This window comes from Styela clava, chromosome 6 (genome assembly GCF_964204865.1).
Source record: "Styela clava chromosome 6, kaStyClav1.hap1.2, whole genome shotgun sequence".
Lineage (NCBI taxonomy): Eukaryota > Metazoa > Chordata > Ascidiacea > Stolidobranchia > Styelidae > Styela > Styela clava.
The window spans coordinates 15,497,740-15,520,295 of record NC_135255.1 but is presented as its reverse complement, the minus strand read 5'-3'; the positions used below and the strand labels follow the sequence as shown (position 1 = coordinate 15,520,295).

At 36.2% G+C, this 22,556-nt stretch overlaps 1 protein-coding gene and 2 long non-coding RNA genes across 3 annotated transcripts; 1 reads left to right on the top strand and 2 right to left on the bottom strand.

Moving 5' to 3' along the window:
• The first annotated feature begins 5,270 nt into the window (after nucleotides 1-5,270).
• Nucleotides 5,271-11,391, top strand: LOC120330955 (multiple inositol polyphosphate phosphatase 1-like). Its single transcript, XM_039397949.2, has 8 exons — nucleotides 5,271-5,478; nucleotides 5,968-6,116; nucleotides 6,957-7,108; nucleotides 7,484-7,683; nucleotides 8,087-8,260; nucleotides 8,842-9,053; nucleotides 9,437-9,551; nucleotides 10,657-11,391. Exons 1-8 carry the CDS (start codon nucleotides 5,286-5,288, stop codon nucleotides 10,944-10,946), a joined length of 1,485 nt encoding a protein of 494 aa, XP_039253883.2. The 5' UTR covers nucleotides 5,271-5,285; the 3' UTR covers nucleotides 10,947-11,391.
• A 2,895-nt stretch (nucleotides 11,392-14,286) lies between these two features.
• LOC144424646 (uncharacterized) lies at nucleotides 14,287-16,073 on the bottom strand. The gene is made up of 3 exons (XR_013476867.1): nucleotides 15,872-16,073; nucleotides 14,668-14,789; nucleotides 14,287-14,468 (listed from the first exon to the last, which is right to left on the bottom strand). It is a non-coding gene; the product is annotated as an uncharacterized LOC144424646 (long non-coding RNA).
• A 698-nt stretch (nucleotides 16,074-16,771) lies between these two features.
• On the bottom strand, nucleotides 16,772-20,672 carry LOC144424321 (uncharacterized). Its single transcript, XR_013476620.1, has 3 exons — nucleotides 20,539-20,672; nucleotides 17,789-17,926; nucleotides 16,772-16,887 (listed from the first exon to the last, which is right to left on the bottom strand). It is a non-coding gene; the product is annotated as an uncharacterized LOC144424321 (long non-coding RNA).
• Between the last annotated feature and the right edge of the window lie 1,884 nt (nucleotides 20,673-22,556).

Genomic DNA, 22,556 nt, shown 5'->3' with positions numbered 1-22,556 from the left:
TGTTGCTATTTTTAGCGGTGTGGCTCAACGGGCTAAGCGTTAGGAATACGCTCGCCACCGCACCTCTAATTACTCTGCGTGGGTTCGCAGGTTCGAATCCCATGCAGGGACGGTTATGTGCGAGAGGATTGCTGGACTCCTCGCCGTCGTTGGGTGGTTCACGTAACCGCTGGTCGGTTACGGCTTCCTCCACCACCAAGTCCATGCTTCCGAAAACAAACAATACAGTAAAACTAATCCCATACCCGACTTGGAATGATAACCGGACGAGAGGCCGTGGTTCGCCATATGGATAAGCCGTCTCATCGGCTTTCCTCTCCCCCGGGATAAATATGTAAATCCTATCCTATCCTATCCACTAGTGACTAAAACTAAACCCTAGCATGGAATAAAGTAGGCCTACAGGTGAAGGTAGTTATAAATAAATAAAATAAATAAGTTTATTTCGACTCCATAATCAGCAAAAAGGCTATAAAATGGTTCAACCAAAATACCGATTACAGATGGAAATTCAGGTTATATGTGACATTATTACAATTATCTGAATGCGACGAAATATCTGAAAATTTGAGGATTTGTAGCAGGGATTCACTGTAAACCCCTTGACACTTAAGAATTTTTTGAAATTGCTCCCTTACGCAAGTTTGACCACTAAAATCCCGGACATGTCAAGGAAAAATATGGCGTATGGCAACCCTAGTCTACGATGACGCAACAACGGAAATTGACGCAGTCGCTCAGTCACCTCTTTCACTAAGACAGATATCCAAATAAACATGGTTGCAAACAATCGACCCGTGTTCGCGATTTTGTGTGCAATTTGTCAGTTTTCAATTGTGTTTCAAAAAATTAGTCGTACATCAAATACTTAAATTATCATTAGTTGCAATTATCAAAAATTAGTCCCGAATAAGCTGCAATAGACGAGACTAAAATGAGCTATCTGCAAGAGGCACGTGGTGACGTGGATGAATTCTTTGTCGATACTCTACCACCTTAACTAATTTTAGAATATATTTCCAGAGATCTCAAATTCTGTTTTCCTTTCAACTTTTTATCAAGGCAATGGAAAGAAATGAAAAATGCATTATTTAATTGCATACGTACCGGTATTTCAAATTGCCACGTTTTTATTTCGACTCACTGCCTTGTTGAAATGAAAAACATACAAAATATTGACAAAGAAGATAATTCTGCTAAATAACCGTTGATCTGGAGAACAAAAATGGAACACCATTATTATAACAGTTCTTTAAAAATATGTTGAACATCTTGGCGAATCATTTGGATTATGAACCGATACAGGTTTACAAATCTCCCCCTTATTATTGAGTGAGCACATGCTTTGTAAGATAGGATTTACGTATTTATCCCGTAGACAGGAAAGTCGATAAGACGGCTTAATCATATGACGTTCCACGTAGGGTTGGGATTTCGGGACCAGTTTTTAAACCCCAACCTTTATTTAATATAGCGGTACACTATTTAGCTATTTAAGTATTCGCGGCACATTCATCACAAAAAGGAACATTTTCCACCCATAAAGAATGCGATAGTCGAACGCGAACAAATGGTTAATAGTTAACGATATTAGAACAGTTTTCTTACATTGTAAACGAGAGGTCTTCGGAACACCTCACATTATTGTAAAAGTTGCGCGGCCGCACGAATAATACGTGGTCTTCAAAGTAACCGCTGATCACGTGCTTCGGTTTTGCTCGCCCTTCCCCGTTCCACGTTACGCACTCATTATTATCGCATGTATTCTTACTTTTTCACAACCTAAGTCATTTTTGTTACAATTCAATATGTTTTTCCCATTGCCAAAATCATTCAATAGTGTTACTGTCGGCAGTTGCGATAGAAATGAAAGTGGCAAACAAACTGTATTTCATTACAGCAATTAATTATTATCGCTAAAAACTCTAAATAGGTTCAAAGTAGTTATAAACAATTTTCACAGCTGGACGTATCTTTTCACGTTATGAAGTTCGCGCAAGACCCGAGCATAATTTGATGGCAAAGATCATAGCATTTACTAAGTCGAGACGCTTATTCGACTCTTCAGACCACATAAGAAAGATAACCGTTTTTGTGTTCGAGATATGGAATGATCGTCAATTTCCCCACGCTTTCGTGAAGTAGGCTAGTGCAATTTACTAAATTCATGAAGGTTTTATTAAGTTTCATTGCATCAGTGTTTGGACTGCCACGTGTTTCGCCAGATGACTGGCGTGTTTACTGATCGCAAGGGTGGGCAAAATAGTATATTTTCATCGAATCGAATGATTTTAACGAATTGTCGAATATCGGGTTAAATTCGGGATTTTATTCCGATTTTTAACTTTTGGGTCGGCTTTGATCTTTCTTGTCACCGTTTGTAAATTAACTGTCCCAATTTTGAGCTACAAAATACAATCATTTCTGACGCCGGAATGCGGATATTTATGAAGACGATAGTTGATCTTCTTGATTTTACTTTTCAAAAGTGTGGCTGTTTTATTTCCGTATTAAATATTGAATAAAAACCCTGCAAAGCTCGAATTATGATTAAATAAGTCGTCAATAATGGCAATTCTACTAGTCAAGTAATAATTCCTTGGTACAATTTGAGAAAAATTTCGCACAATAATTCCACTTCCACTCAAACCTATAATTTGTTAGAATATCTAATCTTGATTTCTAATCTTGATAACAAAGCCCTAAAATCCCGGGATTTTTAGGAAATAATTGCGGGATCGGGATAGAAAAAAACAGTCTAAATCCCGGGATTTCGGGATCGCGATTTCCCGGAATCCCAACCCTAGTTCCACGGCCTCGTTTGTTTACCAGTCCATGTCCGTTATGGGGATTAGTTAGTTAATTGTTTTCCGATGCATGAACTTGATGTTGGAGGAAGTCGTGACGGATCAGCCGTTACGTAAACCAACCTATGGCGGCGAGTCCAGCAATTGGATTCGAACCTGCGAACCCATGCAGAGTAATCAGAGGTGCGGCGGCGATGGCATTCCTAGCGGTTAGCACAGGGGTGGGCAACTTCTCTAGTCGGCGGGCCAAATGTGGGAAAATGAAGTACTCGGCGGGCCGGATGGTTACAAAAAATACTTCGACATCCAATCTTTATTAAATGCACATGGTGACGCTCTGGAATATTATACTGTCTATCTTGATAGATTCTGGTTTAAACAAAGAAGTATTCATAATCTTTTATTCGGATTAATCAAGGAAAGCATGCAGAGCGGGAAAAGCACGCATGCTGATTTCCAATTCTCTGAATCGTGCGAGATTTGACGGAGCGCTTTCGCGATGAATCGGAACCGAAAAAGCAAAAAGTGTGATTACTCAGCGCCAAGACGTCGCCGGGCCATTAATACCGCACTTATCAAACACCAATATGACGGTGGAAGAGAAATTGCGTAATAAATAAACCAACTTAACTTCGACCTATTAATCAAGAAAATCATGCAGAACGGTAAAAGCACGCATGCTGATTTCCAGGCTTCTGAATCTTGCGAGATTTGACGGAGCGCATTCGCGATGAACCGAAAAGTATGATTACTCGGCGCCAAGACGTCGCCGGGCAATCCCGCACGTATCAAACAGCAATATGACGGCGGAAGAGAAATGGCGTAATAAACCAACGTAACTTCATCTTTACGGCTTCGGTAAAGCGATTGAGACGGTAGAAAAACAACAGAATGAAATTTTCCGCGGACCGGCAAAAAAGCCTCGCGGACCGGCACCGGTCCACGGACCGACTGTTGGGAACCACTGATCTAAAGCATACAGAGCTTTTATTGTGTAAATGAGTTCTCAATAAAACATGTTCTTCCCCAATAGTTTTCTGAGTCAATACCAAAGCAATTTTATTTGTGTTATGTATTTTTTTCGTATTGATGACTGTTTGTTTTTGGTTGACAAAATAATAAATCTGTTTATGTGGATATGGATTATGTTTATGGAATGTTTACAACGCTTTCTGCTTTGACCTTATATTGTTTGTTTAACAAGTGTGCTAACGCAATTGTTGTTCACTAAGACAATTGTTTATTTTACCAGCTCGCACTAACAGTGCGTTGAGAGTAGGGCGATCGGCAACTTTCAGGAATGATGCGTCGGACCACATTATTAGATGGAAAAAGATACAACGCACAACGGTTCGGCGGCGTGGTGCATCGTGCTAACCCAGGGGTGGGCAACATACGGCCCGCGGGCCGGATCCTGCCCGCAACGAGATTTTGACCGGCCCGCTGACCGTATCCAACAACACCATATAGAGTCCGGAATGATGTTGTTCTATTCACAAAGTAATAGAAAATGGATGGTCATAACAACCCAATTACTGTATCATATTCCACGATTATAATTATTATGATATGATATACGTTTTTAACAAATATTAAATTATTTGGTGAAGTCATGAACCGGCATGATGTAGGTCTGTCTATTCACAAAATAATCGAAAATGGTTGGTCATTACAACCCAATTACTGTATCATATTGCACAATTAGACAACATTCTCAAAAACGCCACTTGATAGCAGATGCAAGCAAGCTTAGCCAAGCAAGCCATTGACGTATATCGCACATTTTGTATGTGTTTCTGGACAAGAGAACCGTAGAATTCATCCATTTTTTTGATAATGCGAGGTGGATAGAATACGTAACTAGTCAGTTTCAGCGATATACCGGACAATAGTTTCTTGACCTACTTAGGAATTTGAAGAGGGTCGCTGACATACACGACTGGTCATACGATATGTGAGAATTCATTTTCTTTCTTGAATAAAGTGGGTGGAGGTGAAAAAAGTGGTCAAATACTAATGGATATATACTAGCTTCAGAAATTAATAATCTTCGTGCTGTCTCAGCCAACGGCCGACACCGCTTTATGTCGTTAGGATATGAAATTAATTTTATAAGTAGATTCAGTGGCTCATCTACATAAAATGGCAAAGTTGCGCCCTATTGAATCCTTTAAATGCGCCCTCTTCATCGCTAGCTGATAATTTTAACGACTTTTGTTGAATTAAGATACTTGTCGACACTATTTAAGTAAAAATACGAATATTTATTAATTCCAATTCGAAATTATTTTACCATTCAAATTTCTGTTTTTTTGGCATCCCTGTCCAAACGGCACACATGGCACGAGCCATGACTGGTATACATCGGCCTAGATACGCCACTAAGTAGATTCAGCGATGATGTTCGATTGAGTTTAGTTAGCCTATATTTTACCGTGGGCACGATAAACTGTAGTTCCTTATCTTCCAGCCATAGAAATGGTTTGTAAAGCGCGTGTAGTAGAATGTTCAATTTTTGTTGTACTTGCTATGTGTTACTTCAGCAATCATGCCAATGGATTTTGCTCTAGTGATTTTGACAACGACGATGAATATCCTTACAAATATTATCAAACAAAGACTTTGTACACAACAACGAGAGGAGATATATCTCATAAAGATAGGCCTAAGAGTAAGTTTATATATCATAATTTCCAAATGTTATTTATGTAGCGTATGTTATTTACCATCGCGAGTAACTTGTACACATATATATATATATATATATTGTGCTGTTTGCGATGTATCCCATTGCAAGTTCTCTGTAAACGTATGATATGGAATCTTTTGTACAAACTCCCGCCACTAATGCAGAAATGTGAGATTTGAGAAAAAACACCACCGCCACTTTTTAAAATAACAAATTAGTATATAATTAACAAGTTGGGGTTAGGACTGATTTAAAAATTCAGATTTCCATCGCAATCTGCATTTCTAATTGGATAATTACTAAATTTCTCAATTTGAGCGTAGGCCGTGGCTTTGTACAAAAGATCCCCTAATATGTTACATACAGCATGATTACCAAAACATGTACCAGAATTCTATTTACCTCAGAGTACCACGTTTCAAAGCAATGAGTCGTAATGCTCCCATTCAACACTCACTGCTCTTATTTCAGATTGCACCCCTGAGCGTATTGTAATTTTGATTCGACATGGATCAAGGCACCCGGGAGAAGATGAAACGGATATTTTTGAGTCATTTGTAGAACTTGCAAAGAAAGTTAACATTACTGGAAATGCTGAAATGTGCCAAAAAGATTTACAGGTGGAGAAATAATTACTAAGCTTCATGTCAATAAATTGGTATTTTAACCGTCTCGCGAACTTGTCATATTATACAATCAGAATGTTTCATGGACGTGACGTGATGGTTCATGATGATGTGAGGGCGTAGTGGTTAAAATGATGGACTTGATCTGTCTAATCCAGGGTGTAATAAGCTGGGCATGCAATGCAGAATCGAGAAAAGTTTGGCATAACTTTATTTATTACCGCTTTATATAAATCCGAAAGTAAAGCGTGTTTTCAGTCAATAGTTGCAATGCTATGAATAAACTTTTGAAAATTTAATTCAACGCAACAACATACGTCTTCATTTCACCCTGTCTGTCAAAAAATTGCTATAGATTGGATTTTTGTTCTTACATAAGGCGACTTTCAGGCGCAACCGGTACTGGTAGGCAATAAAGCACGACCTCATTCATACATTAGACGAGCCAGCTTATAAGGCGTGCAATAGATTTTCGAGAAAAAAGAGGATTCAAAGTACGCATTCAGTAATTTTTGAGAAATTAAATCTGTAAAAATGATTGTTTCATGGTGATCATTTAATTTTGACGCCATAAGAGCAATACACGCTGTTCAGCATCTGAGCATATTCTTTGGTCGCGAGATTTTACAAAATTATTTTTTTTAAATTTGGGTTGCTTGAAAAAAAAACGTTGAGAACCATTGGCCTAATCCCTACAATAATCATTTTTTAATTGCGCATTAATCACAACCGGGTCAAGTTTATCAACCAGCATGTAACATAAGTATCCGGCCGAACAGTCTTTCCATTATAGTAACAAATATTATCTCGAAAATATTTATATGTAACATTTAGAAAATCCAGAAGTGGAAGAATTGGCATGTACCGAGTCTTCATAAAGACCTTGCCGTAACAGGAGTACAGGAACTACAAGGATTGGCTCAAAGGTTTTCTAAGACTTTTCCAGAAATTTTTTCCGGAGAAAACCTTGACTCAACAAAACATAGGTACAGTCTAAGAATATATCACGAATAACTCGACCTAAATTTGTCGAAATGATCGAAAATGGGATAATGGGACTAATCGCGTAACTGACTGCAGCCTACATTTCAAAGCGGCATTAATTAGTATGAGAATATGATATGTATTCTGAGAATTGTAAAAAATTGAACAACTAATATTCATTATATAGATAACAATAATTCAATTTTAATCATATTTTTTATTTGATGCACAATTATCTGAACAATCATTGATGCGTTTGCTCAAATCATCAGAAATGAACTCGCACTGTGAACAAAAAAGAGAACATGTTTTAAGTGATGTTCAAGCTTTGCTATTGCATCTAGAAATTCTTCTTATTTAATTTTATTTAATTTCAGATTCATTTCGTCAAATACAAGAAGAACAACACAATCGGCTGATGCTTTCATCAATAGACTTTACTTAAATTCGACAAAAACTCGACCCACAGTCGAAATCAATGACGAGTTGATCAAATTTTATGATTATTGCAAAAAGTATCTCAGAGAAATAGACAACAATGACACCGTGACGGAAGACGTCGATACATTTATGGAAGGTTTTCAATTATTTTTTACTTGATGCTGAGAGAAAAAGGTTTAACGGGGCAGAAATATATATTCAAATGGAATCTCCGAGATGCAATGCAATGAGGATATTGATTACCATTTATAAAATGTTTAAACTTGGCTTCATCCAGTGTCCCTATTAGTCCCATTTTAGATTATTTTTATTCAAGTAAGACGGCTAAGTTGAATTCCAGAGTTGTCGCCGGGCGCTGCTTATAAATCAAAATTTCCACTTTTGATCTGTGTGAAATAATTAGGATTCATCGGCCATCCGTTCGGTTTTTACCTTTCTAAAAATATGTGCGGCCCGCCAAGACAATCTACGAGTCAACTCGCAACTCCTGTGGTGCCACACTGTGTTTTATGACACTAATGTTTCATCTCTTTGCCTAGGTCCAATCATAACTCGTATTGCTGATATGGTTGCACGAAGACTTGGAATTCCGCGGAACGATATCACAAATGAGTTGGTAGATGAAATCAGAAAAGAAGGGTGCGCGGAAGAAGAATGGGCGACGGGTCAAGACAGTGTCTGGTGCAAAGCATTTACCAAAGAAGATCTCCAGGGTACAATTTTATATGGAAATATACCGTTAGATGTTTGTTATTCTTAGATGTCTATATATATCAATCAATCATCATTTTTTCGTCAACACGAGCAATATAAATATATCACGGAAATATGGTAAGATATAAAGTAAATAAAAGACGAACTTTATATGTGTGACAGGAGTCGCAAGGGAGTCGCGACACCTACGACGCTGGTTCCCCTTAATGAATAAATTTAGTTAACGCAAATGCTTCTAATTATTATTTATAAAACATAAAAAACGAGACACCAATACAATTGAATAATATGTGTAGCCTATATAACAAATTTGAGAAACAATGTTAGATTGCGTCCAAATTATGGTTCTTGATACAAGAATATATTCGCACTCTGCAGTCAAGCGCGAATAGGCGACATTATTAACATTAATATTTAATCGAATTCAATCACTTTATATAATATTACATAGTTCAAACTATTAACAATCAAAAGATACAGTTTTCAAACTAAGTGGAAATGTCACAAACATTACTGGTGAAGTTAGGCTAAGTGTGTATCTCATTGTAAAATTATTGACTTTTTCAATCCTTTTCTCCAGCATTTGAATACGGCGAAGATATGGACGATTATTTGGAAAAAAGTTTTGGACACAAAATCAATCATAGACAGAGTTGCAAATTGAAAGATCTGATTGTATCATTCTTAAAGGAATCATTACCTGACGAAAATAATAAAGATAATATTGGGCTGTTCGGATTTGGGCACTCAACCACGATGATGTCGTTACTTACAGAAATGCGACTTATACGGGTAAGTAAAATTTGTTTGTTTTAAGTATGACTGTCCTGAAGCACACACTAATCATTGTGATTGTTTTTTACAAATGCCAAGTGCCAAGAAGAGAAGTTGTAATTTTCCTACCGTATCACAATGAATTCGGAAACACAACAATCTTCATTCTTAAGACACTTCAAATCTGAAAGGCAGTAAAAGCTTTTAAAATTCTGAATAAATATTTGTAATTTTGATCTCAATGTCACAGCGTAAAAAGGCTGCATGATATATTAAGTACGGTAATACACTATTTTCCTATTATCATAGTTGTATCCGATCGCCCTCAAAGTAATAATATTGTACTTGATGACAATGTTTTCAAAATAATACTGAGTAAGAACTAGCAATTGTGATTACAGGACGAAGGTCGACTTGGTAGTGATGAATATCCGGAGAAACGAACCCGAACTTTCCGAGCGTCTATTTACACTCCTGGAGCAGCTAACATAGCTTTCGTAGTATATAAATGTGCTGGTAGGTCGTGTGATTCAAATTTGTTTGTAAGTTAAATATGAATGATTTAATGAAGACCGATATGCTTCGCATTCTTGAGCAGTGATCCGTGGTGAGTCATCTTGCGATTCTGTTTGTGTCGCAGAACAACACAATTAGGATCTTTTTACAAAACAAAAAACGCCACTAATGCAAAAATGTGTGATTTGAGAAAAAATCACAAATTAGTTATTATCCAGTTGAGGTTAGGCCAGCGCAATTTGCATTTCTAACCCTAATTGGGCAATTATTAATTTTCTTATTTTAAGCGTTTGCGGAGTGTTTTTTTTTTTAGCGGGAGCCTTGATCCCATCTTTTTATAGATCAAGTTCTCACTTTTGAGTTTCTCAACTCTAAATGTAGAATATTGTTAGTATGCGTTTTTGGCTTAGTTAGTGGTTATTTTATATTGCATATCTGAAGCCAGCGGTCACGTGTGGAGTAAAGCCATGTAAAATGTTTTAGTTTTCACTAGCTAATGTGGTGGAATTACGCAGAAGGTCTGTTGTGTTACGGTCTAAGTTTGCCGTCATTCGTCAGCTTTTAGACCAGACATGGGCAAAGTACGGCCCGCGGGACAAATCTGGCCCGTAGGTTAATTCAATTTGGCCCGCCTGATGCTGTCTCAACCAAATTTTGATGTTTTGGCTAAAATAGCTCAAGGAATTTGTTGAAATTGCGGTTAAATTTAGTTTTTGCACGAGGCATATTGTTTTCCACCTTTGCTTTATAATACTGTAAATATTGTTCCTAAAATGTACTTTTTACGTCTCAATTACATGGCCCGCCTAACTAAATGGGCGAATTCTTTGGCCCTTGGGTAAAAAACCTTGCCCGCCCCTGTTTTAGATGGTGTTCGCAATAGCCTAAATTTGACATATTCTGGAAACAAACCTATCGCATCGAGTATTTGTTTTATGAATAGCTTTTTGTATTTGTTTTATGAACTGCAGTAGGCTAGCATTTTCTCACTTTCGAAACTCGAATTTTACCGTTAATTGTTCACTAGTACAAATAAATTATTGAAATTAGTTTCATGTAAAATATTTCACAATTTCAACCGATTTGTCTTGAATTCTTCTTACAGAGAACGAAAGGAAAATTCAAATCTTTCTCAACGAAAAACTCATACGGATGCCTCTTGATCATCCAACTAATGACCCTGACGGCCTTTGGGACTTAGAGGAATTGGTTCAATATTTTGACGGTGACGATACGTGCAATTGGGATGATATATGCGAGAATGAAGAACAAATTCTACCAACAGTGACGTCACAAATAACAGGAAATAGAGCCAGTATTTCGATTGGTGTGGTTGTATTGGTTGTTTCGATACTTTTGCTTGTCTTAGTTGGTGCTTTTGTAATGATTCTATAATTTGAAACAATCCTAAATTCCCGATAAATAATCACCGGAGTTCTTTGTAAAAAGCAAAAGCTTCATATCCACCAAATTTGGGTCCGAAAGTAAACATATTTTTCCACTTGTTGTACATAATTTATTTCTTTATGATCTGTTACAAAAAGAAATAGTGGAATTACTAAAATGAGTATCGGGTAGATAAAATTAGAAATATCCCACTTTGCTTTGAAATGTTAAAGAAACAAACCGAATTTCGTGTATTTTGCTATTCTCAAGAACCCCATTTTTTCGATTTCGTCAAAATTAAATTTCGAATTTTTTTTTATTTTTGCTCCACATGATTTTTCTTGGTAAAATTTGATTTGTGAAACCTCAACTGATAAATATAAAGCTACAAACTTTTAGTATATATTAGGCCTACCTCATATAATCAAGAATGAATAAAATGCACTGGACTTTTTTTCGAGTTCTGAGCTCTAGTTTTTACAGCACGGTATCGTGAGCATTGAGCGTCTGACTGAAATACTGCATCCTAGGTACTCCCGTAGAATGCGTACCAGGTTAAAACATAATTTTATTCCTATTTTCCGTATTTTAGTTCAATTACGAGTTTGGAGACTGTCTGTGTTAGCCAAGTTAATATACCCCCTGCCAATAGGTTTCGGTCCCTTTGCACAACTTGATGAAAATAGGCGAACAAAAATTAGTTACCTCCATATTGGTACACATACTTACACATACAAGCGCTGTATCCTAAGTGCCATTCAGAATCACCAATTTAAATTTTTCATTTATAAAAACGTGGGAAACAGAAGTCTTGGATTCCCCTCGGCCGAAAATGTACCTTCATAATTGCACTAAGCTCGTTTGTCCAGTAAATTGGGTTGACTTTGTATTTTTCGAGCATTACACGCGTATCTTAGGCAGGGCTTATATAAGTCGGTAATCAGAATAAATATAGCGAAAACTTAATTGTTCCAAGTACTTTTAGGGGTACTCCCGAAGTATGTGAACCAAGATGGCGGGCACCGGAACGTAGTATGTGTACAAGGTTTACGTTAGGCCATAATTACAGGGACAATTACTAGGGGAGGCTCTTGGCTAGTCCCCAAACCTGCAATAGCACTAAAATGGAATAAAATTATGGCCCAACCCTAAACTGGTGAACATACTACGTTCCGGTGTCCGCCATCTTGGTTCACATACTTCGGTAGCACCCTTTCAAGTATATTCACTGCCGCCAACGCCAACTATTCACTGAATAAATTTTTCATCGTACGATATATTATTTTGATGCTACTCAAAATCCAGATTTACTTTTGTTTGCAAGAGACAAGAGTGATTATAGCTAAATAAATAATAAAGTAAGGAGATAGGAAAGCCCAACTAAAGAGCCACCGTTAATTGTATACTTAGTTTTTTATTATTATGTTTATCCTCTGGATAAAATAAGCCAAAGCAAGGATACACCTCAAATACAAAGAATATTTCGTAAAAATCAGGACGGTATCCAAGCCCTGAGAATTCGCAGGCCAGGCCAGTGGCGATTTCTGGTGGGCCAACTCGATATTATTAAATTCTTTTGTGAAAAACATGCAGTAGCATAAATATGTCGAACCTAAAAAGCTTGGGTAAATATGTTCATGGTTTCAAAAAGTTTGAGGGGTAATTCCCCTCTAAATAAACTATATTCCGCTCAGTCCCACTTTTATTTCAGATGATTTATTCCAGAAACCAGAGTAAACAGATACCAACATGTAGACGCAGTTGGGTACGATCATGACAATTTTTAGATTGTTATTAGATTGAATTGAGGCAGGCCTAATCACCAATTTACTGTCACTGAAATGCCAGTAGCTTTATGGTTTTGTAAGGGGTTATTTTACCTCCCATTTTTAAAACCAGTGGTCGTGTATGGAGTGAAGCAAGGGTGTGCAACCTGCGCTCGTGGTCCAAATGCCGTCAACAAGATAAAATTACGCGACCCGCAAAACGAGTTTTTGTTTTAAATCTGGTACGTGCTAGTTATTCTAATCCCGTTTCAGTCTATTATATATACTAGAGCAGTGCTCTTCAACCTTTTTGTTATTGTGGAACCCCTGATATAATTTTTCGTTTTTTATGGAACCCCAATTAACAAAATTTAAAAAAAAGTTCTAACTTTGGCAATTGAATTACATTTGGTTCGCTTCGGAGGAGGAGCAGATGCCCCTTTTTTCCATTTGAACTACTTTGCTCATTGCCGTCCAGACCTTCACCATTGTTATTATTTCGCCTCACATAAGAAAATATACTATTTTGCTTCATCTGTATTGACTAAATATTAAAAAGTTGGGTTTCACACTTTTTTTACTATATTCCAACAAAAGCTGAACAACAACTCTAGTTTGTAGTATACACTCTCTCTAGTCTCGAGCAATATCTACAAACTTTGAAGATAATGTAACTATGGTGCAACAATAGCGTTCTTGTTAGTTGCATAACAATAACTAAAGTGACGCAACAACCGAAAATATTTCCTTTTTTTATCTTAACTGCACTGTGCCAAAACCTCCTGTTTAACGAACTGGCCTACTTGGAGTTTGAATGAGATACGGTGGTCTAAGAATATTTATAATGACGCATCAACATGCTGAAGCAAGAAATGATTTCCCCACGAAAAAAAAACGCGGAACCCCTATAAACTGACGGAACCCCACTGCATGTATTGCGGAACCCTAGGGTTCCGCGGAACATATGTTGAAGAGTACTGTGCTAGAGTCAAATTCATTATCTAGGTCTATGACGTCACAATGCCCTAACAGCTAGCTTGTGCGAGGCGAACAACGCATGTCATGATATCAATACAGTAGCCAAAATTTGTATGCCTGAAACGTAGTAGTATATATCTACGCTGAAACTACTCGAAAGCCTACGTTAAATAGAGGTGCGGTCCGCGGTTTCACTCTGTTATTTGTATCTGTCCCCCATGTATTAAATGTTGCACACCCCTGTAATAAAGTGTTTAAAAGGTTTTGGTTTTTATTAGCTGATGTGATAAAATGACTTGCAAAGCATACAAGTCTGTTGGTGATTCGACTAAAGTTCGCCATTCCTCGTCAGCTCTTTCACGGTGTTTGCTATAACTCTGACATATTCTAGAAAGTCAAACAAACCTATCGCATCGACTAATATGTATTTGCTTCACGGACTGTAGTATGCCAGCATTTTCTAATCTATTACTACGTCGCGATGTCTTCTGAAGAAAGAACCAATCTTGCAGCAATTGTTGAGGGCAACAGGAAAATAAGACTGGTAAGTGGTCATGATTTAAATTGAAATAGCACGAAATGCTATTTTGCGAAGTGATTTTTATTTCTCCTTTTAATAAATAAAAAAAAAATTGACTATTTGACTATATATATTGACTTTCCATGTTTGCCAGTCCAATGTGCTATGTTGGTCGGAATAGTATTCTTTTACAAACAACTAGAACCGGGTGTTGCTTTGTTGGGAATCCAGCTTCAAATACTGTTCACGAAATGTGCCAATCCTAATCTGTTAAAATGAAATGGAGGAGTATACTTGCCACAGGCTTTCTCGTTAACCACTTATTACTCTTTCGCGAATCAACGATGTCCAGTATTGCATTGCATTGGTTATATTGAAGTAACCTGATTGTATCTAACGTTAGCATTGAATTCTTGAAATGTTATGTCCTACTGTAACCGTCGTACCGGTAGCCCATTGGACTTACACTGAAAATCTGTTATAATTGCAAGTCAAGACCCTTCGTAGCATCACATCGGTTGAGTGTCTGGGTTGTCGAAAAGATGGCGGACTAATCTGACATGAGGTCACGTGGCGGCGTAATATTCGCTGAAAAATTGTACTTGAATTATCGATCCTAATATGACAAAGAAAAACTTTGGAAAAATAAAATCAATAGCTTTTAAAAACTTTGAAATCCGGTAATAAGAAAGTTTTTCTCAACAAGCAGAAAAAAATGGTGTGAAGAAAGAAATAAGATTATTGTCAATTGATTTTTAACGACAATAGTCCACACGGCATAATTATTGGAAAACTTTAAGCGCCGATTCGAGCATGTTGCAAGCAGGGATGCGAGACAATTTGAACAAACAACGAAATTGACTTGTCAATACTTATATTAACGAATAGTAATAATGTTTATCATAGTAAGACACATATTATGATTTGTGTACCTATTTCAGCAATTTCGAGCAAAAAAATATGATATATATGTGCGAATTTGAAACAAAAATCGTTGTATCATAAATTGCACTCAACAAAGTGAGGGATTTTGTAGAATGTACTGAATTTTTATCATACCATACTTTATTTGGAATGCCACAATACTTAACATTACTTGAAAATCAAAGTTTATTGGGAATCAGAAATGTGATAATTTTTTTTTTTTAAAACTGTAAGGGAATAAAAAAAATTGAGTTGTGGACATCCCTGCTTGATGTTCTGATTAATTCCTCAAATCATACTTTATAAATGATCCAAACAAATACAATATATCAATAATTGGATGATTTGAACAAAACCAGGAACAAAATAAGAATATTAATTAGACAGTGTTTCGCTATCAACCTACAGCACAGCAATAACAAATATGCTGTTGCTACTTGACGATAATTAAAACAAAATAAAGCAGTCGAAAGAATTATGTTTGCGAAGCAGCTTTATGACATCATAATATGGAAATACAACGCTTGAAACTACGAAGAACAAATAGTTTTTCTATTTTGCTCTTCTCAACGCTCGATCTTAGTTCAAAATCGAATTTACTTCCGAATCTCGAAACGTTATAATTCGGATAATGGGTTAGCGTTAGACATCATCGAGAGACAATCATCTCTGAAGATGACCTCTTGCGTTCGACAATACAAGGTTGACGTTCAAGTCAACAAAAAAGCAACAGTTATCATTGTTACTTGAATTAAAGTTCTCGAATTCAAACTTCGGGTTTGTTGTAAAAAATAAAACCACATTGGACAATGCAAGCAAGTAAAACGTCCTTCAAACAAGGTCGTCCGAACAAAACCGATTTCATATCGTCTAAATCTGGTCTAAATAATGTCGGCCACCAACAGATTGAGATGTTTTCACTGTTCATATTATTCTCACTCTCATGCTGACAGACACTGAAACAAATTAGAATATTTGTTAATAACTTAGTATAAATATATAAATAGCCAAAAGTTACTTTAGTGAAAAAACCAACAGAACTGAGCAACAACTCTAGGGAGCAGGCGGTCACGTCACTCCCACATGTGGTGATATCATGATCAGTCAACTGATGACATCACTGACTCAGTCATCTTGGAAAAAACTAGTTGCCAGATGTACAACTAAATTACAATTAACAACACTGTGTTAACACATGTCGGCATCGTGGGACAAAAATTCCTGATTCAAATCCCACACCTGTCACCCAACCTTGGATTTAATAAATTGAGTCGCAAATTTCCAGTCGTTCGAAAATATAGTAACCCCCCACCCAGCAGCGACTGGTTTTATTGAGCTTTGTTAAAAGCACATAAAATAATATCCAGTCAAGAGTGCAATAGCTTATTTCCACCAGCTCAGTCAGTAAACCTGAACGTCTTTATTTCTTGGCGGTTTTTATTGGCGAATGGTATTGTTTACAATTATAGAAGTTAGAAAGCGAGACTTGGCAATTGCTTACTCAAATCACAAATAGAATGCCAATGGTCAGAAACATCCATATTCTTAGGCTCAGCTGCTATTTTCGACTAGAAAATACTTTTCCTTGTTAGTAGAGCAAGATGTCATAAACACAGCTTCTTAGTAGAGCAAGATGTCATAAAAAATCAGACTTACGTGTTCAAATATTTGCAGATATATTTAAAAGTAGCATAGTGAGATTTAGGTAATTTTCTTATGACTCCTCGAACAGATAAATTTCGGAGTGATGGATCAGGCATATCTGTGAAAGGAGAAATGTTAGATTAGTGTGATTAAAATTACGAAGAAGTCTAATTAACGAAGAAGCGTAATAGAACATTTTGCATTTTTAAATGGTTAATGCAGAATATTTTGTTTCAATCCTACACATTTTTATTTGATTGCTACAATAAATTATTTGCAAGGGTAACACTGAAATTTACTATTTGCAAATACCTATGTACAATTCTATCAAAAGAATAGTAATTCCAAGAAAATTTGCACGTTTCTATCCTTTGCGTGAGGCTAAATGTATACGAGAATGAAGCTCCAAATTTATCGATTGATTATTTTGTTTACCGCAATGAAATAGCCAGACTAAAAAAACACATTCAACAAAACATAAAAAAGGACCAAAAACATGTATTGCATGTTTTATGCAAATAGGAATTACTTTGAGACATTCTGTCTACATATGATAATCAGACCTAAATTGATTATCCTAAAATGTAAATAATTGAGATCAATTTTTGAACATTTTCAGTTATAGCTTACATCCATAAAATTAATCATTTTTTTACGAATAATATCAAAAAAATCGAAATTACATAAAACTTTTCAGAAATTCACACATAATATACCCAAAATATAATTATTATTGATCTGAAGTAATCAACTTTCATCAGAATTTAAGTGAAAACCCTCTTCGAATCGTCCATCTGATGGAAGTTTTGCTGCACCAAAATGGAAACATTACAAATAAATATGTGAAAATATAACAATATGCAAATGATCAATATAAAAAATGTATATTTGATCGATTTAGTATTTGTTGGAAAGCACTGCTTTACATTACAACATGATTCAATTATTTGCAAATTAGCCTAATACGAACCGAATAATTTGCAAATCGATTTGTTTCTACGCCATTATCCTCAGCTTACTTATGGCTTCTTCAAATTCTTCATGAAGGTTGTGCGGAATGAGAGGTTCTGGAAGATTTTTGTGGCTGAAAAACCAGGTCAGACATCCAGCTATTGTTTGCACAGTGACTGACATAGAAAAGAGCTCAATGGTATTATCTGAAACAAATAAAATAAAATCTTTTCTCATGATCATAGGTGTTAACCGCTTGAACCCGGCAAGCCGGTTTACCGGCTTGTTTGAGTACGCTCTGTGCCCCGGCAAGCCGGTTTACCGGCTTGTTTTTCGTGTCGGAGGGAATCAACTTTATGATCTCGTATCTCAAGAACCACAATGAGTATTTAAATAAATTTTATATTGCATGAAAGCTTGTTATTGGGACTAATTATATTGTGATGATCGGTGCTCTAATATACGATGTTTCAGTAAAATTGGCAATTTGAAAGTGCGTATGAAATTATTGTATGATAACAAATATTTATTATAAAGAATTTCGACTTCTTGCCTAAATAGCCACATATTCAATCGGCAATATATGTGGAGAATTTGAATAGCTTTTTATATACGTATCCAAAACGATTTTACGATGAGCCATTCAAATTTTATGACCAAATATATTAGATTATCTGTAGATTTAACAGCGACGCTGCGTCAAATTGATGTTCTCATTGAAGAGAGGCAACGTCTCGTCACGCACAACTTTACGCATATTACGCAAATGCACCTAAACGTGACGATATCCGCAATAACGTTACGTCGAGATGTTATTATTTAAATGTCCGCAGGAAGTAATTAATTAACCCGATGCTACGCATTCAAAATTCACACTACGCTTTGACTTTGACTGCCCGCTCAAGCCCCATGAAGTTGTGGTTACGTATACGCAATATGAACAAGACTGCTTGCTAAAAATTTTAAATTGAATATTGCACTTTGTTGTGCCCGGAACAATGAAGAACATGAAAATATTAGGCAGACTAAATCCAATATTGCACTTTGTTGTGCCAGTTATACCAATAGTTGTTGGTTTCGTTACCTATACATAGGTACTCATTACAGTATTTGTACTTATATACTGTCTCGCATCGTTTCAGCAACGCTTTGTCTTTAGCAGCTGGATTGTTTTTTTGGCAATAATGTAAATTTTGCTGCATACGACGCATCTATTATTAGAACTGGCGTTTTGCGGTGGGGTATCTAGTTCTGGCGACGCATATGATCTTGTTGGAATAAGAGTTGCTCTTTCTGCATTATTAGTGCTCTCAGATATTATTCCATCCACTTGCTTCGCCTAACATTCGTAAAATCAGATATTTTGATCTGCAGAGCAGGCAAGTACTTATTTTGGTTGATATTTGAACAAATACTCATGGGCGAATAAAAGATTTTCCACGTGAAATTTTATATGACGATATTAACTTCACTTCGCTATTACTGCACGCATTACTCGACGTCGGTACTTCAATCCAAACAGGGTTAATATCATATCGAAACTCGGCGACCGATGTCCCGCTGAGAACGTCGTCGTGAAAGTTATCTTGCGCATTTTGCCACGCAATACGTTCCGAACGTACTTATCAACATCTTCATGACGGTAGTCACGTGATCGGCTTTTGCGTAGCTGCGTAATCAGTGCGTCATGGCCGCTTATCGATGTTGTTCACCCGATACAATGTTACACAATTAAATATTTAAATATAAAATTGGTTATATGGCAGCCACAATAGTAATTCGAATATCAACAAAAAGCTTATAAAAAACTCTTTATGAACATCAAATATTGGCAGTATATTTTGTACCAAACTAACAAAATTTCAAGCCAAAACTCACATACATGCAGAAAAATGACTGTTAGATTGAGGTCAATTTTATTAATTTTGACAAAATGTATTTTAAAATGAAAAATACATTCTGAATGCACGATAAAATTTCCTTTCGATTGAAATGTCTCACAACGTGCTACCTATAATTGGTAAAAAGTTACAAGCGTGCCAAATAGCCAGTATTTAGACTTATTTTATTGTTCTACCAATACGGCGCTGCGAACCTTCAGGGTGAGCGAGTAACTTCGCTCAGAGCCGTCAGAGTTCAAAGAGTTAATAGGTAAACGTGTTTATAATTAAATGTTAAAAATTTGTGATGTCATATTTTGTATATTGCACAATGGAAAAATTCAATTTTTTGAAAATGTGTTTTGATGTCATAATAGATTTTCTATATCCTAATGTAATATGATTCATAAAAGAAATTTTTACATCTGTGTAAAGTACAGGATTGCAGTTGAGAAAATATATACCTTTGATATTAATAATTGAAACAAATTAAGAAGCTCAAAATTCGACGCTGACTAGTGGCCCAGATATGGATGTTTATTAGAACATTTTAAAACAGTGCATGTAAGACTAGATAGATGGGGTCAGTATAAATAATTACTTCTAAACTATAATCATAATTAGGCGCTCCAGAAGTATGTGTACCAATATGGAGGTAACTACTTTTGTTCGCCTATGGGCAAAGGGTATATCCACAGGCAGTCCCCGAACTCAGAATAGAACTAAAATAAGGAATGGAATAAAATTATGGCCTAACCCTAACCTGGTACACGGTATTACGGGATTACCCAAAATTTTTCTGGCACAGGAGTGAAATGTGACATTCTAGTTTTTCTTTACCGGAATGATAAGGCTTAATTGTAAAATAATAATTGAAATTTATATGCAATATTTGGTTCAAATCAGAAAGAATATTTGAGACAAGCATAAAAAATCACCTTCGTCAAATTTTCGCAAAATGTTTTCTCTTTCTTGCGCGTTCGCTGGAATTCTGTAAAGCCATTCAGTCAAGATTCTTACAAATTAAAAAAAAAATCAATAACCAAAAACCAATAAAAACGAAGAAGAAAACATCAATGAGACATTCCATGAATAACATAACCGATCAAAGCCAACTCCACGTAATGCAAGTGTATTCTGTCAAATTTATTGAGTCAATTGTCATATGATGATAGACTGAATGACCCAAATACCTGTCACGTAAGCAAGTGCATCAGAAAGAACTAAATTAATTAAGATGATGCATTCGTCATATACAAAAGATGAGTAAATTTTCTATCACGTTCACAAATTTGAGAAATATCTTTTTTACGCATGAAGGAAGCTTATTCGCACTTTTCGGTTCAGATAAAGCCGATAAAGCCTGTAAATGTAGCTACTGATATCATACGATATGTTCGGAAGGAGAAGTTTGATTATTAATTAGAAAAAATTTGCCATTTGAAACCTTAAAAAAATACTTCCATGCGTTTAAACATATATCTGTTATACCAGTGATAATTAAACACTTAAATCTAACATACCAAAATGCTCAATGTATCGTACGCATTTTTCCACGAAAAGTGGTGTCTTGTGATCCAATTCTTGTATAATATCGTCGTGTCCATGATTAAAATATTCGGAAACTGTGTGATTAATGCCGATAGCAATAGCAAACGTTTGCCGTGGATACCGTTTTTCGGAGCTTTTTCTTTTAATCGTTTTTGTCGGTTCTTTTCCTGTAAGATCATGAAATTTATCAACATTTCCATTGCGCTTGCTCTGTGGAAACTCCTGTGAGAATTCAGTTTTGATTATAGTGAGTATTGCATAGCAACGACAGGAAAAAATCAGCAAGCTTAGAGTAAGACAACAGTTACTATGACAACACTAAGTTACAATGCAATTAAGATGATATATGCGAGAATGAAGAACAAATTCGCCAATAGTGACGTCACAAACAACAGGAAATAAAGCCAGTATTTCGATTGGTGTGGTTTGTTGGTTGTTTCGATACTTTTGCTTGTCTTAGTTGGTGCCGAAGGATCCGGCTCGCGGAGTACTATAACCCGGCCCGCGACGCTTCACTGAATTATAGTAACAAAACAGCTGTTTTGACGATTATATTCTTTGCGTAACAGAATTTATTGTGAGACGCGTGCAGACTAAATTATATCATAATCTAACAAGTCTAAAACTCACAATGACTCGTTTAATGAGTCTATAATTTAATTATAATTAGACAAATGGCAACAAAACAGAAAAGTTGGTGTTAAGTGCAAAGGGTTGACTGGCGCCGAAAATTGTCAAATGGAATTTTTGAGATGCAATGCAATGAATAAATGAATCTATATTCTATTCGAGAAATATATCACTGCTTGATCTTCATTACAAAAAGTATCATCCGTTTGGTTTTCAACTTTCTAGAAATATGTGCGGCCCGCCAACAAGGTTCCCTCTAAGCTGCGCAACTGCGCAGTACCATCAGAACATTTGCGCAGTAAAATCTCATTCTCGCGCAGTTTTGTTTTTAAAGCGTGGCTTATATTTCATATATCATTTTTATTAACGCTTAACTAGATTTCTCATTCTATGTTTCACGCAACGACTACGCGCATATTGGTGATCACTGGTTATTGTGATGTCACATACGTGTCTGTCACGCTCAAGCACCTTTATTTATGTGTGCCAGCGCGGGACATGTGAAGTGAAGTTTATCTGACATGTGAAGTGGCACCTGATAGTAAATTTGAAAAAGCAAATCGTGGAATGGGAAGTTGACTATTTAAAACGCCATTTAAATCATAAAAACACATTGACTCACTAGATGCATTAACTCAGAAGCGAAACGTGGAAGCAAGAGGAAGTTGTTCAAACTTTTTGACCACAGTGCCAACCGCTGAAGAGAGTGAAGTTTTAAACCGCCAAGTGAAATAAAGCCTTCCATAGATAGTGCTGAATTCATCAATATTGTACC

Excerpts from the sequence above, each read along its gene's own strand:
- LOC120330955 (XM_039397949.2), top strand. The coding sequence starts at position 5,286 with ATGGTTTGTAAAGCGCGTGTAGTAGAATGTTCAATTTTTGTTGTACTT. Across the intron at positions 5,479-5,967 it reads TCATAAAGATAGGCCTAAGA|ATTGCACCCCTGAGCGTATT; the intron begins GTAAGTTTATAT and ends CTCTTATTTCAG. Across the intron at positions 8,261-8,841 it reads TACCAAAGAAGATCTCCAGG|CATTTGAATACGGCGAAGAT; the intron begins GTACAATTTTAT and ends CCTTTTCTCCAG.